Source organism: Rhineura floridana, chromosome 4, assembly GCF_030035675.1.
Source record: "Rhineura floridana isolate rRhiFlo1 chromosome 4, rRhiFlo1.hap2, whole genome shotgun sequence".
Classification (NCBI taxonomy): Eukaryota; Metazoa; Chordata; class Lepidosauria; order Squamata; family Rhineuridae; genus Rhineura; species Rhineura floridana.
Window position 1 is genome coordinate 210,646,511 of NC_084483.1, and position 18,744 is coordinate 210,665,254.

The 18,744-nt window shown below is 49.6% G+C and overlaps 1 protein-coding gene across 4 annotated transcripts in view; it reads left to right on the forward strand.

The window, feature by feature from the left end:
* DNMT3A (DNA methyltransferase 3 alpha) overlaps window positions 1-3,727 on the forward strand; it is an 88,426-nt gene extending 84,699 nt beyond the window's left edge. For all 4 annotated transcript variants that reach the window (XM_061625920.1, XM_061625918.1, XM_061625919.1 and 1 more), the window contains 6 exons: window positions 37-127; window positions 922-1,070; window positions 1,948-2,033; window positions 2,282-2,351; window positions 2,639-2,757; window positions 3,529-3,727. In XM_061625920.1, the coding sequence (XP_061481904.1) occupies window positions 37-127; window positions 922-1,070; window positions 1,948-2,033; window positions 2,282-2,351; window positions 2,639-2,757; window positions 3,529-3,670 (657 nt within the window). In that variant the 3' untranslated portion in view covers window positions 3,671-3,727. The remainder of the gene's footprint in view (window positions 1-36; window positions 128-921; window positions 1,071-1,947; window positions 2,034-2,281; window positions 2,352-2,638; window positions 2,758-3,528) is intronic.
* Window positions 3,728-18,744: the final 15,017 nt, after the last annotated feature.

Consider the following 18,744-nt stretch of genomic DNA (forward strand, 5'->3'; position numbering starts at 1 on the left):
CTCTCACATCTGACGCTTCCATCTCCACGTTTACAGATACAGGAATGGGGGCCCTTTGACCTGGTGATTGGAGGGAGCCCCTGCAACGACCTCTCCATTGTCAATCCTGCCAGGAAAGGCCTTTATGGTAGGTGTTGCCCACCACCCTTGCGGGGCTCACCAAGGTCACACTCTTTTAAAGTTCTTTGATTCACCTGGATCGCTAATAGCCGCGACCCCTGGTGAGAACCTTCTCTCGCCTGGTGGTTGGAAAAGAAACCAGTTCTTTGGCTCCCTCCTTTAGCTACCTTGTAAGCACAGAAGGGACTGCAAAGCAAGCTTTAGTAGGCAATTGGTGGATTACACAAGTGAAACCTTAATCTTGGATTTGAAAAGAAAATCATGGAGGTCAAACTGACTAAAAGTGATGTCGGCCGCCAGGGCTAGGCAACCCCAGAAAGCATCTTGGCAGGCACAAAGGAGGAAGACAAGGAGGGACTCCGGAGCCGCGTGGAGGAATTCTGCCGTGCGATTCAGCATTGCTAAGTCGGGGGCCAAATCTGCCTGCCTCTTGAGTCCATCAGTGTCCCGCAGGTGCTGAGCTTAGAATGGAGGTTGGAAGAAGAACAAGTCAGCATTGTCACCATTGCTTGCCTTAGAAATCGTTGGCTAAATTAACGAGCCTGACAGAGTTGGGGGTTGTTCCTTGACCAATTGGACAGTAATAATAAAAAATGTATTTCCAAATAAACAAAGAAATTCACGCTCAGATGTAAGAAAAAAGGCCAAATTCCATGAGGGCTCCTGAAAAAGAAAGCACCTTCCCTGAGGGTTTGCAGAGGGCTGAATAGCCTTGGCGGGGAGGGGTCTGACGGGCGGCCCGCCTCTCTGCTCCAGGATGCGCCCACCCACGCCTCCCTGCTCTTTGCTTTCCCAACCCAGAGGGGACAGGACGCCTCTTCTTTGAGTTCTACCGGCTCCTGCACGAGGCCCGGCCCAAGGAGGGAGACGAACGTCCCTTCTTCTGGCTCTTTGAGAATGTGGTGGCCATGGGCGTCAGCGACAAGAGGGACATCTCTCGCTTCCTAGAGGTGAGGTGGGCAGGGCAGGGCCTCTCCTCCTTGCCAGCCTGAGGAGAGTACTGGCAGGGGGAGCAGGTTGGGGGGCGTGCATAGGGATGTGCTGGATCCAGGCCAAAGCGGCAGGAGCTGGGAACTGAGGGCAGCATCACCCAGGGCAAGGCTTGCCTTTCTGCCTCTCCCAGGCACAGGAGGCTTCTCCGGCCACTGGGGGCCCTGGAGCATTTGTGGAGACAGCCCTGGGCACCTGGGTGTGAAGCCCCAGAGCTAACTTTAGACATACTTGTATTTCTAAATTGTATGAGGAACATCTGTGGCCCTCCAGCTGTTGTTGGACTACAGCTGCCATCATCTGTGTCGATCGTTCATGCTGGCTGTTGGGGCTGATGGCGATCAGGAACCCCGCAACAGCTGGAGGGCCTCAGGTGCCCTTTTATTTTCTAAATGCATGGAGAATGTTAGCACCCCATTGCCTAACGTGAGGGCTGTGACAGTAACAACATAATTGTAAAAGATTAGGTAGCCCTTTTCTATTTGAGAAGCTGGATGCTGTTCATATCACAGCTTGTCCTAACGGAGCCATGTGCTCTCTTTCAGAATGGATTTGCAGAAGGTGAGGGTCATCAGTCAAGGCACTCAGGAGGAGGAGGAGCGCTCTTCCACAATTAAATTGTGGGGCAGCCCCACCTTGTACCTTTCCAGCCTGATAAGGACGTCTAATGGGCAGGACTGGGGTGTGAGCAGCTAGGGGGAGGGGGGCAGGGACTCTCCCCAAGTGTTCACTGGAAACTTGAGCACAGAGGCCGAACATCTGGGGTGGAGGGCAGGATGTGGCCCCCTTGCGCTGCCCTGACAAGTGACTTGTTGCCTCCTCCTTTCCTGGCTGCAGTCCAACCCAGTGATGATCGATGCCAAAGAGGTCTCCGCAGCACACCGAGCACGCTACTTCTGGGGGAACCTGCCCGGCATGAACAGGTGGGTCAGGAGCCTGCCTCAGCCACACAGAAACCTCCCAGTTGCCAAGGAAGCTGCGGAGTTGCCCACCTCTTGCACAAAACCCTCACATAGGCATGTTAAAAGGAAAGTGCAGCCAGATGTCCAGCCCTTTGAGTGCATGTGTATGACAAGTGAACTTGCCAAGGGCAGAAGGTGCAAGTGTGTCGCCCTAAAGGGCTTGGGGCTCCTGGGGTCCCCATTGGCTGATCTGTTTTCTCTCTCTCCAGGCCATTGGCCTCAACTGTGAATGATAAGTTGGAACTGCAGGAGTGCCTGGAACATGGCAGGATAGCCAAGGTGAGCGTGGGAAGGCTGGGCAGGGAGGGGGCATGGGGACTGCCTCCAGTTTTTCCGGGAAGGGGTTAGGAAGGGGGCGGCCTGCTCCCCTCCTTCCTTCTCACAGCCCCGGGGGTACTGTGTGAGCCAGCTGCTAGGACTGCCTGCTCTTGCCAGCCGTGGGCCGCAGGCAGTACAGTCAGAAGGGAGAGGGGTCTCCCCTTGGGAATAGGATCCCAGGGGGGCACAGCAGAGGCCGCTCTAGGGACACCCCCGACCTTCCCCTCTCTGTGTTTGCTCCTGCCCAGTTCAGCAAAGTCCGGACCATCACCACTCGCTCCAATTCCATCAAGCAAGGCAAAGACCAGCACTTCCCCGTCTTCATGAACGAGAAGGAGGACATCCTATGGTGCACCGAGATGGAGAGGTGGGAGCTGTTGCCGGGATGGGGTCCCCGCCTGGCCTGGCCTGCAAGGGGGCTCAGGCAGGAATGGGATGCGCGCCTCCTGCTGGGCTGCTTCTGCGGCCTGCGTCTGTGCTGGGTGGCGAGGTGTCCCGCTGGCCCAAGGGGGCCTCATCCCCCCACTCCTCCCTGCCTGCCGACTTCTCTCCCGCCCATCATCACAGCGCCTGGGGGCTCACCGTGCTCTTTGCCTTCCCAGGAGACTTGGGTTCTCTCCCCCTCCCCAGAAGTCCAGGGCAACTCATTGCACCCTCTCCCTTGACCCCACCCACCCTGCAGCCATCCCAGCAGGTGCACCTCCCTTACGCAGCATCACGTCCTCTCACGCTTTCCGGCCCGGAGCTGACTCCGCCTTGGGCTCCGTTCAGAGGAAGAAAACCTCCACACCGACAGCCCAGCAAAGATGCGCCCTCTTCCCTCCTTGTTGCCCTGAGTTCAGGAGGGCTCTGCTAGCTGATAAGATCAGCCCAAGCTCTGGCTTCCCACCGGGCCACCGAGGGCTCCTGCGCCTAGCGGGCTGTCCGGCTCAGCCTCTCCCTGGCTCTGCAAGGCTGCCAGGTGTTCCAGCAGACGGTTTTGCCCCTCCCTGGCCCCCGCTCCTCCAGCCCCACTTTTCCCCCTCCCCCATCTTCGTGAATGCGCAAGGGGCCCCAAGGCCCCAGCCGAGAGCCATCCAGAGTGCCCCTGCCGCCCCCGGTGCTGACCAGCCCCCTCCCTCCCGTCTTGTGCCCTCAGGGTCTTTGGCTTTCCGGTCCACTACACAGATGTGTCCAACATGAGCCGCCTGGCCAGGCAGAGACTGCTGGGCCGCTCTTGGAGTGTGCCAGTGATCCGCCACCTCTTCGCCCCCCTGAAGGAGTACTTTGCCTGCGTTTAAAGAGAGACCCCCACGGAACTGGCAAAGCGGAGGAGGAGGAGGAGTCTCAAACACAACCACCCCCCAGAAGAGAAGTGGCACCAGAGCAGAGGAGACGGCTGGTGGGGGAGAGGGAGGGAGAGGCCGGCCCCCCCACCCACAGGAGCGCTGCCGGCTCCCGTTGCCCAAGTCTTCGCCCTTCCTTGCCCTGGTCAAGCCAGCTGGCCCCACTTTCTGTTGGTAACCCTTTCCTTTCCTGCTCTTTCGGGATGGGTTTGTTAGTTCGGTGTCCGCCTGTCCTCGGCTGAGTCCCCAGTAAGGAGGACTTGCCGCTCACAGGCGGCCCCAAGAAACACCGACGCTGCTGCAACGCCGAAGGAAATTCCAGCCAAGCCCAAAGCGGAGTGGGCCGTGGGGCAGCATCGCCCTGCTCAGTGTAGGAGCACAAGGAGGGGTGCAACGGGACCTCCTCGTGCCTGCCAGCGCCATTCCGGGGGGAGCGTGAGCTCGGAAGCCCCCTGCCCCCTACTTTTCTACAGTATTCGGGTGCCTACCATACCGGAGACCTTGATCAGCCCAGCTCGTACAGCCGCACTTACCTCTTGTTTACAGTTTATATATATGTGAGCGTTATGTGAGAGAATTGTCTATATATAAAAGGTACCCTTACTACTGTACAACTGACTTTCAAAATGGTGCTTCTGCAACCAGGGGGGGGCTGGCGGCAGCTGATGTGGTGCTTCATGTGCCGGCCCGCAGGAGGGGGCGGCCTTCTCAGAGAGGGAGGGCAGGCAGGTGGGCAGGCCTCAGAGACAGGCACCATTCTCCGCCCTGGGTGTCATGCAATAATGCTCTCCCCCCAGCAACCCTTCTTCAGAGTAGGGGCCGGGCCCTGCAAGGTGGGGCCTCCAGCCCCCCGGCAGAGTTCCAAGAGTGGGCCTCACACAACTGGTGCTTTCACACGATTGGCGCTCTCTGGGTGCCCTCCCTGGGCTCTCCTGACCACCCACCTGGTCTGCAGATGGGCGGGGGAGGCAGTTTTGGTCATCCACAGACTCCCTGGCTGCAGACCCTTTCCCAAGGGCCTTGAGTGGCCCTCCTTCGCCATTTCTGCCCCTTGAATTAACAAACTCAGCTATGGGATGTCAATGGGGGTAGGGAGGTATATAGAGCTTGCCCCCCCCGGCTTCTCAGTAGCACCCCCGCCCCATTCTTGTGTGATCTGATGTGGTGTTTGGGGGTCAGCCCCTGCTGCCTCCCCGTTCATGGCTGATGTGAATTCCAGACTTCCTGTTTTGCTTGATCAGACTCCGGCTGTGCTACCCACGCCCCCCCCCCAGCTAAAAGCCACACACACTTTGAGGGGGCAGGAATGGGGATTGCCTCCCTGGGTCTTTGTTGACTCCCCTGCACAAGGAGACGGGGCGTTCCTGGTAGATGCCTCCCTCCCCTGGTAGATGCCTCCCTCGGCAATTCTTGTGTGCACTTTACTCCTTTGAGCCATGGGGGGCGGCCTTCCCCCGTGAGTCTCTGATGCATGAGGCGTAAGGGACAGCCCTCCAGCCCCGCCACTAGGGGCCGCTTCTCCCTTCTGCTGAGGGGCACTGCTCCCAGCAGGGTCCTTATCCCTTGGTGCTAATGGGGAGGTGGGCCCCCAGAAGCCCCCCCTGCCTCCACAGGGGACAGCATCTCCCCTCTGCTTCCATCTTCCCTGCGTCCATGGTGCTCTCGGAGGCAGCCGGCCAGGTGCTGAGGAAAAGCTCAGGAGCTGGGGAGGGGTGGCTCTGCTGAAGGCTCCAGGCCGGCCTCCCTCCTTCCCTCCCCACCAACACGTCCCCAGCACCACCCCTCCGGGGGTGTGGAGCCGTCGCAGCTGGCAGGGCAGGTCCCCACAGAGGGGCCACTGGACTTGGTGCTAACCTTTTTGGGGAGGCAGAGTGGCAGGCCGAGACCTCCTCTCACTTCCCCTCTAACTGTGAAAGGTGCTGGGGTCTCATTGAGGACTTGGGGGGGCCTCCGGAGCAGGCCAGCAGGCCGGCTCCTCCCTCCCGGGGGTGCCATTCTTCCTGTGGTGGTTGTGTCAGTGCCCGCCAGGCTGTGCAGCCCCCTTCCCTTACACTTGGCAGGATTTCCACCCACCCCGCTTTCCCCATGGGTGGCGGTGGGGGAGAGGTCCCATTTGGGCTTCTTTTCGTCTGTAATTTCATTGGTGCTAAATGGGGCACGTGTGATTCCCTCCCAACAGTGACCTGTCCCTTGGGGGCTTCCCTCCCGGGGCCATCTGAACCAAGGGGGCAGGGAGGTCTGGCTGACACTCCAGCCCTTTCACCCGGAGCGAATCATGGGTGGGGAGGGAGCAGCAGCCTCTGCAGCGACACCCTCCCCTCCCCAGAGCCCTTCTCTTCAGTGACCTTTGGCTTAGCCATGGGGCTGGCCGCGGCGTTCCCAAATTCAGAAGCTAATTGCTGGATCCCCCCTTAGGGCTGCCAAGCAGGCCCGCTTTCCAAATATCCCAACTTCATAGAATCCCGTAGAGCAGATTCCCGGCCCCATGGCCCTCCCCAAACTGGAAGTGGCCTCGGGAAAACCTTCTGTCTGTTTTGTCTTTCAACGCCCGCTGTATTTGTCGTGGGTCTGTTTTGCTGTCTGCCACAGAATCCACCTGCTTCCCCCAGGGGGTTGGGAGAAGGAAAGGCTGGCTTTATAAAGTGACTTGACCCGGATCTCCTCTTTCTATAAAGAGCCCTCTGTCAGGTTGCACAGCCCTAGACGGAAAAAGCAAAGCAAGCGGGCTGCCGCCACCACCGCCGCCACCCCCCCAATTGCCTGAATTCCTTTGGCATCTGCAGAGGGAGGAGGGGACAACAAAGGTGCTAAAATCCTTTTATTACAGATCTTTATTGTTAACTTAAGACTGCTGTCTGGACAATGACTGTTTTTGTTTTCTTGTAGTGGAGTTTAAAAGAGCTCTATTATTTTACTCTTATATATTATTATTAAAAAAAAGGCATTTTAACTTTGTACTTGAAACCTAAAGGAAAGATTTCATGTGTTTTAGCCTAGGCATTGAAGTAGCTGAGATGCTTTACTGTTTGTGGGAAATCATGTATTCATGCTGAAGAATAAACTCTGTCAAGATCCTGGGAAGAGCTGGCCTAGTTCCCTGCTCTCTAGCCACCACCGCCTCCCACCTGACATTCCATGCCACTGGGCCCCTCCCCATGTTCTCGCTCCCCTTTCCCAGTTGCATCCTCCCCCTCGCTTTTCTTTTCTAGGATGATTTTGGGATGCCTCATCCTTTCAGCCGCTTTTTATTTTATTTTTTTATTTCTAGGGTTGCTTCTATATTTATTGACAAATAAATAATGTACATTTCAGAGTATGGTTCTGCTCTGCCAGGGGTGGAAAGGGGGAGGCCCAGCTCTCCATCTCCACCGGGCAGGCTGTTGTATCTCTGTGTAAGTATTGCTCGTGGCATAGCTGTTTTATAAACTAATTAAAAGGTCAATGGTGCAGCAAATGTTAGCAAGTCTGTCCGTTCCGCCTCCATCCCATCTTCCACATTTTTCTTTTGTGCCCAGAACACTCAAATAAAGAAGGCTCCTTGCTGATGTACTTGTGCTGGAGAACACTTGAATAAATGTTCTGTTTTGTGCAAAAAGGAGAAAAAAAAAAAGGAGGCTCGTCTCTGCCGTCATGTGCTTTTTTGTACCCCTTTTGCTCCACGTGTCTGGGAAGTGCAGGGCAGGGTGGGCGACGCTCGCTGGGCTGAAGGTGTGCAAGGTGGGCCCCCTGGATGTCTGCTGCTTTGGGCAAAGGAGAGTTCAACAGAGGGAAGGAATGTCTCCCACAGTTTGTTCCTAGCAGAGAAACTCGAAGGTATTCACTCAGCCTCTTGCTTCACACTGTTTTGAAGCATGCAACGTTGTGCTCTTTGATTCTGTTGTTGTTGTAAAGAATACCACTCAGAGCAGAATGCTATATATTTTGCATACCAATAAGCATGCAACTAGCCTTTTTTATAGGAACCTGTCGCTACTACTGTTAAAACCACTGTCAAAAGAAGGTTCTACTTGTTACAACCTGCACTTACTCTGTTGATATCAAAAGAATACATACTTTCCACATTACAGTACAGTTATATATATATATATATATATATATATTGGAAAACAAAACACCAGATAACCATTATAACTCAAATACAACTTGTATTTTGGAATTGTGTGTTTTAGCGAGAGATTTGTGTCTATTTTCAGACATGTTCTTACCAAGGGCTGGGTGTTGTGCTGACTCCAGACACGAAATTGGGGTCTAGCTGCAAACAGTTCCTACAGCGATTTTGCTTAGCTAGCAGGACAGATTTTCCCCCCCAAAAGAGAGGTTGATTTGAATAGAAGCAGAGCAGTTGGAGCTTCCCCCCCCCATCTTGAGAGCATTCTCTTCTGACTTCCATCCAATAATAATGTATCTTTGACACACACACACCCAATCTGGCATTCTGAGACAAGGTCAGATATCCTGTGAAGGACCACCAGGTGTGCATGTACTACTGGGTGAAAAGCATGGGTTCAAATAGTGCCACGTATTTGTAGGTGTACGCAGGAGAGAAAAGCAAAGAGGAGAGTGATATTCCAAATGCTGCTTTTGTTCTCTGAAAGAGCAGACGTGAGCATTTATTATCATCATCATCTCTCTCTTTGATTTCTTGGTCGCCTAATGCCAAAGCCTCTAGACCAGCGGTTCCCAAACTTTCTTTTCCCATGCACCACTCAAAGATTGCTGAGGGTCCTGGCAGAACACTTAATGATGGTCCTGCCTGTCTGAGCCATTGTGATGCCCTGCATGAGATGCTGTCGGGTTTTTAATTGTGTTTTGATTGGTTTATTTCTTGCATTTTATTGCATTTCCATTTGTGCTTCATAAAACTCAGATTGCAATACAAACAAAAAACAATATAAGTAATAAAAGAAGCAATAACAATACAGTTAAAATCGATAATGTTTAATGTGGATCTGCTGCAGACCACCGGAATAAATTTCACAGGCCACAGTTTGGGAACCTCTACTTTCAGTAGCTTTGCAGTAGAGGAATTAAAACATTCCAAGCTAAACAGTCCAACTATCAATAAAACACACACTCCAGAAACCAAAGGCGGAATCGCTGTCAACATGAAAGCTAGCCAATATGATAAAAGATGTTAGAAGCACTTAAAAGAATTAACAGGCTTGGGAGACAAGGAAGATCTTTGCCTGGGTGCTTCTCTCTGCTTTTCTGAGCTTCAAGGCTCAGGCCCTATGAGCAGCAAATAGCCCCTTTATGGGCTACCATTAGCCCTCCTTCTGATTCCCTGCCTTTTCTTTGCCCGTTCAACAACCCCCAGCCCAGTGGCTTACACAACTTCATCAAACAATAATGCAATAACAAGCCACACTTGTATTCTGCACCTTCAGAGCTAGAATTTGATTGTTCATTGATGGAGTCAAGAGATCAAGCATGTTCCCTTCAGACCCATTAAACTGGGGCACACTGTGGGGCCAAAGGAGCTCTAGGCTTTTTCCCACTGTGGTTGTCCCCCGCTCCTCCTGACCCAGATGTAGCCTGGATTTATTGCAGGAGATGGAGAATGGCAGCGTGTGCCAGGAGTTTATGTATAAATACATCTATAAAGCGCAGAACCAAACGGTGCAAAAAAGGGGGCTGGGCTGGGCAGGTGCTGGGGGGCTGCATCTGCTCCACGCCCCAGTGCCTGAAGACGCTTTCTCGGGAGTGTGGAGGATGGAACTTGGTGGTCCTGAAGGGTTCAAAACTAAGTACCCAACTATATTATTAATTATTATTATTAAATCATCTTTATTAAGAGAAGAAAACATCACAGGAGAAAGGCAGCTTTTAACCACTACTTGAATTGTATAACACAATGCGGGAAGTATGAAAGGTCCTTCTGGCTGCAGCAGGTGCGTCCAAGCAGCCCACAATCCAAGGCTTGGATGCCTCAAAGTGGGGCTCCCCAACCTTTTTTTCCCCCTTCCTCGCTCTCCCTTTGGGCAGGCTGGGTGGGCCTGGAATGTTTTCTTCAATGGAGGGGGGCAGATCCTGAAGGGGTGGCAAAGACCCTCCTGCCTTTGCATACATTTCAGGTAACTTTCCCTAAACGTGAAGGTGCCTCTCTTGGTTTACATGGAAAATTCCATGAACACGTCACATTTTATCTATCCTTTGCTGCTTACTGCCCATGTTGAACGCTTCAAAACAGGCAGAGTCATAAATGAAAAAGGTGCAGGTTTCTGGGCCTTTAAAGGTGTACGTTTTGAGGAGTGCTTTGGGAAAGTGGTTAACACTTGTCATTAACAAAGAGCATAAGCAGAGCCTGCCGGATCAGGAGTGTCCTAGTTTAACTATGCACTGTGTTTGGAAGGACTTCCTTTTGTCTGCCCTGAATCTTCCAACATTCACCTTCATTGGATGTCCACAAATTTCAGTGTTGTGAGAGAGGGAGAAAAGGTTTTCTCTATCCACTTTTATATCCTTTTTACTCACCTTTTCTCTAAACTAAAAAGCCCCAAATGCTGCAATCTTTCCACATGGAGCTGTACCATCCCCTTGAAAATTGTGGTTGCCCTTTTGTGAACCTTTTCCCAACTCTACAATATCTTTTTGGAAGTGAGGCAACCAGAACTGCACACAGGATTCCAATTGTAGTCGTACCATAGATTTGTATAACAGGACTATAATGCTGGCAGTTTTATTTTCAGTTCCTTTCCTAATGATCTCTAGCATGGAAGGTGCCTTTTTCACAGCTGCCACACACTGGGTTGACATCTTCAGTGAGCTATCAGTGTTTATCCAAAGGTCTCATTCCTGGCCAGTCAACCACCACTTCAGACCCCATGATCTTTTAAGATGTTTTGTCCTGATATGCATCACTTTACATTTGTTTGCACTGAATTGGATTTGCCATTTTACCACCTATCACACAGTTTGGAGAGGTCCTTTTGGAGCTCTTCACAATTCCTTTTTGTTTTAACAACTTGGAACAATTTAGTATATCAGTAAACTTGGCTGCCTCGCTGCTCACCCCTAACTCTTGATCATTTGTGAACAAGTCAAAAAGCACAGGTCCTACTAATCTTTGGGGGACTCCACTTTCTACAGTCCTCCACTGGGTGAGCTGGCCATTTATCCTGCTCTCTGCTTCCTGTTACTTAACCAGTTCCTGATTCACAAGAGAACCTCTCCCCTTGTTCCATGACTGCTAAGTTACTCAGGAGTCTCTGGTGAGGTATGTTGTTACAAGTACACTATGTCCACTGGCTCACCTCTATCTATATGCTTGTTGACACTGAAAGAACTCTAGAAGGTTAGAAAACGGGACTTACCCTTGCAGAAGCCATGCTGGTTCTGCTTCAGCAAGGCTTGTTCTATACGTTTGGTCATTTTATCTTTAAAAATGCTCTCCACCATTTTTTCTACCACAGATATTAAGCTAACTGCCCTGTAATTTCCAGGCTCCCCTGGATCTCTTTTAAATAATTGGTGTTGCATTGGCCACTTTCCAGTCCTCTGGTATGGCGGCAGATCTGAAACCTAACATATTTTTGTTAGAAGGAACTGAGTTACATGGGGGTGCTCCCTGATTTGACTTCCAGCATTGCCATGCAAGATTGTCGCAAAACCTGACAGGGCAGAAGAGCCCTGGTTGCCTTAGAGTCTGCCCTGGAAAGAGTAGAGACCAGGTCATGAAGGGCCTTCCGCCTGGTCGCCTCTCTACAGCTACACTCTCTCAGCTGAGGCACCAGCCTCAGAAACATTATCCTACCCCTAGAAGTACACTGTTGGTCAACGAGGCCACAGTAGGACAATAGCTTTCTCTGCACCAGAAAAAAAGTCACAAAATCATGAGCAAGCTGTCAAGTTCTTCAGAACTCTTCATCAAGTACCTGCCGTTTTATCTGAATGTTGAACTGGAAGGCAGACTCCTTGGAGAAGCGTCTGGAGCCCTGGCTTCTGGAAACTGATGTGATTTTGCTTGGAAGTGTTCTTACATATGTACAAGCAGAGCCAATGAGAAACCCTTCATTTCAAAATTGCTTCCCTAAACCGATATTGCAGAAGGCATATAATCTACCTGAAAGTAAAGTAAAACATACCTTTGTTTTAAATTGGTAGGGCAACCAATTAATTTGCATGCTTATTCTGGAAATAGTTGAAAACTTAAGTCCATTGTTTAAGTTATTTGAAAAAAATCAAAAATTTAGATCAGACCTTTGAAAACTTACTGATTCAAACCAATACCCCCTGTATTCATTCAGCCATTACTGGAGCTCAAGGAGAAAATCTAGCCTTTGGGTGGTCCCAAAAAGAAGAAATGTAGCTCCTCAACAGAGAACACAGAGCTGCATCAAATTTGTGTGCTAACATGTATGTATAGATGTACATTTAGAGAGGCTATTATTTAGAAATACCGTAATTCTCCCAATCACGGGGAAGAGTGTGACCAGGTGACTTGTATTTCTTTATATTTATTTTAACAGAATTTGTATATTTTACAATTTAATTGTAAAAACCTCTAAGCTAGAGATAGTGAAACCGGCAAGGACTGCCTCTTTCTTGCGAATGCACAGGATCAAGGGATCTTACGTTTTCCCTTTGCCTGTTGGCTATCCATAGTCCTTATGTGTCTGACTTCGTGCTCACATAAGCTTGCAGATTTACTGACAGCAGTTGTCTAAACAGGCAGACTAATGGTCGGAGATCCCACCCAATAATTCTTGGGGCTTGGGAGAGATCAGGAAAATAAATGGGTGTTCAACAGCGGGGTATCTTTATAACATTTATTTCTTAAACATTTTAACACTTCTTAAACATCTTAGCATTTCATAAGAACATAAGAACATAAGAAGAGCCTGCTGGATCAGGCCAGTGGCCCATCTAGTCCAGCATCCTGTTCTCACAGTGGCCAGCCAGGTACCTGGGGGAAGCCCGCAAGCAGGACCCGAGTGCAAGAACACTCCCCTCCTGAGGCTTCCGGCAACTGGTTTTCAGAAGCATGCTGCCTCTGACTAGGGTGGCAGAGAACAGCCATCATGGCTAGTAGCCATTGATAGCCCTGTCCTCCATGAATTTGTCTAATCTTCTTTTAAAGCCATCCAAGCTGGTGGCCATTACTGCGTCTTGTGGGAGTAAATTCCATAGTTTAACTATGAGCTGAGTAAAGAAGTACTTCCTTTTGTCTGTCCTGAATCTTCCAACATTCAGCTTCTTTGAATGTCCACAAGTTCTAGTGTTATGAGAGAGGGAGAAAAACTTTTCTCTATCCACTTTCTCAATGCCATGTATAATTTTATACACTTCTATCATGTCTCCTCTGACCCGCCTTTTCTCTAAACTAAAAAGCCCCAAATGCTGCAACCTTTCCTCATAAGGGAGTCGCTCCATCCCCTTGATCATTCTGGTTACTACTATTTGTAGTAGTACTCAATGTTACTGTGGTCTTAAGCAGAGCTGTAAGGGTACAACTCCTTAAATAGGTTTCAGTACAGTGACACTGGTTTGCACAATCCTAAATCTAACTGTGCTGTTAGTTTGAATCATGATATAAACTTAATCAAAAGGTTCTCACCTAACTGATGGGGAAAAAATCTCTTAAGTACAGTGTTTTTCAAACTGTGTTCCTAGGAAGTTTGGGGTTGCTTAGAAGTTTATTGTAGGAACTTCATCAGAAAAATCAGTAATGGATCCATCAACCACAATCAATATTCTTATGCAAATGTGTCATGCAGATCCAAGGACCTGTTATGTTTTAGGGTTCACGCTCTATTTGCACAGTGGAACACTCATGAATGCATATAGGTAGCCTTTGCCAATGAATTAGAATAAAATAAGTTACATTGAAATATATCTTAAGGCTTCTATTCTATTACCATAATCAGTACCTATAAAGAGAGGAAGACTTGAACCAAGGAGGTGGTCTAGGCTTTCATCTCTCCCACACACTCCTTTGGCACCCCAAGATCCGGTGGCCATGCTGGCTGGGGCTGATGGGAGTTGTAGTTCAAAAAAGTAACTTTTCCAAGCTCTGCCAAGATCAGGCACTGCTCCCCACCAGTACCCCCTCCTCTAGGCATTAGACTTCTGCGTCCATGTGCCCTGGGGCACAAGCAAGCTCAGGTGTTTTCTCCCTGAGGAACGACAGCCTGGCCTTCCCCAATCCCAGAGACTTCAAGGTACATGAGAAGGAGAAAGAGATGAGACCAAGCGGATCATTTGTTTGACCTCTGAATGGGCACATCTTCACTTCTTTAGGCAGGGATATTTTGGGGGGTGAGAAAGGAATTACTCATTTTAAATATTTAGAATGTTTTCTGCTAAAAGTGGGGGAGCACACAGCATGCCTGAAGAAAGCAAAAATACATTAAAATGCACTGCAATGAATTGGGGTTCTCTCTTTAACAATAATGAGTTTGGAGTCAGCAAAGACATTACAGGGAGCCCAGCATCCCCTTAGGAAGGTGTTCATGGGTGGTATTTAGTGGGGAAAGGGGAAGGTGATTCAAATGTCTTGAGAATGGCAAGGGGGACAGGATGCAAGGAACCATGTGTGGGGACGTCTCCACAGCTGATGGGGCACTCCCAAATAGGAATGGCTGCTGCTGAACAGGACTTGCCAGCCAGTGTCTGGAACCGAAGTTCCCTGCTGAATCAGACCAAGGAGGGTCCACCCAGCCCAGCATCCTCTTCCCGTCCGCAGCCAGCCCGATGCTTCTGTGGCCCCGAGGGAATAACTCTTCCACGTTATTTGCCTCTCCAGTCTGGTGTGCAGAGTTATACTGCTTCTGTTTCGCTGTCCTCTCTGGGCATGCACCTCTTCCCAAAGGCACTCAAGCTTGACTGTGGACAGGTTTTCAAGTGGAGAGAAATTATTTATTTGTTTATTTATTTATTGCATTTATATACCACCCCATAGCCAAAGCTCTCTGGGCAGTTTACAGCAATTAACACAATAAAAACAAATATACAAATTTTAAAACACAAAAAACAATTTGAAAACACAATTAAAAGCAATTTAAAAACACATGCTAAAATGCCTGGGAGAAGAGGAAAGTCTTGACCTGGCACTGGAAAGATAACAGTGTTGGCACCAGGCACACCTCGTCAAGAACATCATTCCATAATTTGGGGGCCACCACTGAGAAGGCCCTCTCCCTTGTGGCCATTCTCCGAGCTTCCCTCAGAGTAGGCACCTGGAGGAGGGCCTTTGATCTTGAACTTAGTGTACGGGTGGGTTCATGTCAGGAGAGGCATAGCTGTGGGGAACCCACCTAAAAACACCGTGGTTCCTATTGTTAAAGGAGCTTCTTTGAACAGGAAGCAGGCTTTGCACTTGCTTGGGGCTCAGATGTTGACAGCTTTACAAGGCAGAACCAGCATTTGGAACTGGGCCCCAAAGACAACCCACTGGCACCTGACTACAAAGTGCTCCTGGTGGCCCATCTATGGTCTGCACCAGTTTAAGCTTCCCTATAGTCCTCAAGGGCAGTCCTGCACACAGAATCTTGCAGAAATCTAGTCATGAGCTAAAAATGAATACAGTGGCTGTAAGTGAACATGCCACTGAGCAGTCAGTTTCTGAACTGACCATGTGCCCATGACAACCCAGTTTCTTCTTCTAGCTAACCTTGAGCCAGGCTTCTCAGGAATGGGTGAGTTTCCTTGTAATCCAGCTGAAAGGTGAGCATCCTGCTTAATCCAACATTAGTGGGACTTGCCAACCTGGGCTCAAGAGGAGGCATCGCATTCCTCCACAGACGGCCAGCCCTCCTTGCTCTTCCATGCTGGGAATGCACACCAAGCCCAAAAGAGCTGCAACGCTGTTCGCTGTCCAAGGTACCAATCCCTGTCTACCTCACTGCCTGCTCAGGAGCGATGGAGGTGGAAGAATCCTGCTTTGGAAAATGAGCATGTATCTAGGGCAGTCCAGAGACCCAAGCTTTCCTGGTTGCAAAAAAAGGCCTATGCATGGCTCTGCAGGGCATTAAGGCTGGGAAAAAGAATGTGGGAAGAATGGTTTCTTGGAAAGACAGAGTTGACAATGAAGAGGATTTATTCTAGCAACAGAAGCCCTACAATTCTTATTGCCTCAGATTTCTAGCCCACCACATATCAAAGGCTCTGAGAGGGTGACCAGCATTTGCAGAGGCAACATTCAAAATTCTGTGTGGTGAGCTGCCTCCTTCTCTTTGATGGCTCCGCAGATGCAACAGAAAAGATGTGGAGGGTCCTCAGGATCACAGGCGAGAACAAGGCAAGGCAAGCATGCAGTAAACTCACCCACTGGACCCCCCGGGACTGGAAATGTCCTATCCAGAACCCCCTAAGCTAGATAAACCACGCCAATGCTTCACATTGCTCTTTAAGAAGTTTTTAAAGCTTTTTAAAAAATATTTATTTCTTTATTTATATCCCACCCTTCCTCCCAGCAGGAGCCCAGGGAGGCAAACAAAAGCAATAAAAACACTTTAAAATCATAAAAACAGACCTTAAAATACATTAAAACAAAACTTTAAAAACATTTTTTTAAGCTTTAAAAACATATTAAATAAAAAGGGTTAAAAATATTGTTTAGGAAAAAAAGGCTTTTTTAAAAAAAAACATATTAAAAAGCAATTCCAACACAGAAGCAGCCTGGGATAGGTCTCAACTTAGAAGGCTTGTTGAAAGAGGAAAGTCTTCAAAAGATGCCGAAAAGATAACAGAGATGGTGCCTGCCTAATATTTAAGGGGAGGGAATTCCACAGGGTAGGTGCCACCACACTAAAGGTCCGTTGTTGATGTTTTGTTTTAAAATGGAAATGGACTGCCTTCAAGTCAATTCTGACTTATGTTGACCCTATGAATAGGGATTTCATGGGAAGCGGTATTCAGAGGGGGTTCACCATTGCCTCCCTCTGAGATTGAGAGGCAGTGACTGGCCCAAGGTCACCCAGTGAGCTGCATGGCTGTGTGGGGATTCAAACCCTGGTCTCCCAGGTCCTAGTCCAACACCTTAACCACTACACCACACTGGCTCTGTTTTGTTTTAATATATTTTGAAGTCTGTTTTAAAGATGTTTTAGAGTGTTTTTAGTGTTTTGTTTGCTGCCCTGGGCTCCTACTGGGAGGAAGGGTGGGATATAAATGTAATAAATAAATATAATAAATAAATAAAACTCCATTTTTACTGCCTGTGTTTTACATGTGTCACAGAATGCTAGGCAGTCTGACAGCCTACTCATTCAGAAAGGATTGTAGGCTAGCTGACTGCAAGGTTCAAAACATCTTGATCCCCAAAAAACTGTGATGGGGGACAAAAAAAGGAATGCCCAGGAGATTGGAACACCCCCTCTAGGTGTAGTCATCCTGTTAATCCTTGGGGCATTTATGGAAAACTGAAGTGCAGTGTGGTATATCACCCAGGAGAGGGTGCCCTGGGGCCAGAACCTAGTCCCAATGTTTGGGTGCTGCCATGTTATCTGTTAACTGTGACACCTTCCCGGGCCTCACCCTTTTCCTGCCTGGGGACAACCTTCCCCAACCCTGTTGCCTACCCCGTGAGCTCCTCTCTGGCACCAGGTGCCCAGCAGGATCAAGATGATACCAAGCAGTGCCCAAAGCGGCCATGTCCTGTGTGTTCCTGATGTTTATATTCAGAACCATAGTGACCTTCCCGGCTCCTACAACTTTCACCTCTCTGGCATTCCTGCGGCACACCGAGAGCTTCTTGCCAGCAGCATAATAGGACTATGATCACCCTCCTTGCACACTCTCCATATTGTGTATGGGACCTGCAGCATTTAAACAGATTTTTAGCCTGCCTTCACTAAAAATAGTTCAAAACAGCTATCACTGTTACCTAAACCTGGACATTCTGATTCTGACAACTGCTTTTGGACCATGCGCTGAATCACAGCTGCCCCCCCCAAAAGAAAACCACACACACAGGGATTCCTGAATGCGCTGGGAGATATGGAGCTGTCAGAAGGTCACTCGGTGATGAACTGGAATAGGGAGATTACCAGGGTGGTAGACCAAGTGGCTCCGAAATGCCCTCTCCCCCTGAATAGAACTCAGACAGCACCTTGGTACACACCACGGTTGTGACGTCTGAGACAGGAGGTGAGACGACTAGAGCACCGGTGGCGGAAGTCTCGCACTGAAGACGATCGGACACTGGTTAGAGTAGCAATAGCGGCCTACCATGTGGCAACAAAGGCAGCAAAGAGGGATTTCTTTGCTGCCTCTATTGCGTCGGCAGAATGTTGTCCCAGGAGGTTGTTCCAAGTGGTCAGAAGCCTGGTCGGTCCAGTTGTGCAGGAACCCATGGAACATTCTAAAGCCTCCTGTGACATATTTGCTAAGCACTTTGCCGATAAAATCGAGCGTCTGAAGTGCACGATTCCGTACACCGTGGATACAAGTAGTGGGCCAGAATCGGCCAGTTGCATTCTGGTCCAATGGGAGCAGTTTCAGCCTCTTCTCGCTGACGAAGTGGACAAGGTGTTCTCTACTGTGAAGCCAACCACTTGTCTGCTCGACCCTTGCCCCTCGTGGCTCATTGTGAGTTGCAAGGAGAAACTGGGCGAAGGGATCAAGGCGGTGGTAAATGCATCCTTGGAAGAGGGTGCAATGCCATCAGCCCTCAAGGAGGCAGTGATAAGGCCCATCTTGAAAAAGCCCTCCTTGGATCCCCAAGAGTTGAAGAACTTTCACCCAGTTTCTAATTTACCATTCTTAGGCAAGGTAATAGAGCGAGTGGTGGCTAAACAACTACAGACGCACTTGGATGAAGCGGATTATTTAGATCCATTCCAGTCGGGCTTCAGGACTGGACATGGAACTGAAACAGCCTTGGTCACCCTGGTAGATGATATGAGGAGGGCGTTGGATAGGGGAGAATATACGTTCCTCATCCTCCTGGATCTCTCAGCGGCTTTTGATACCGTCGACCACGGTATCTTGTTGAGCCACCTAGAGGGATTGGGGATGGGGGGCACCGTTCTACGGTGGTTCCGTTCCTATCTCTCAGGCAGGTATCAACGGGTAGCATTGGGGGATGA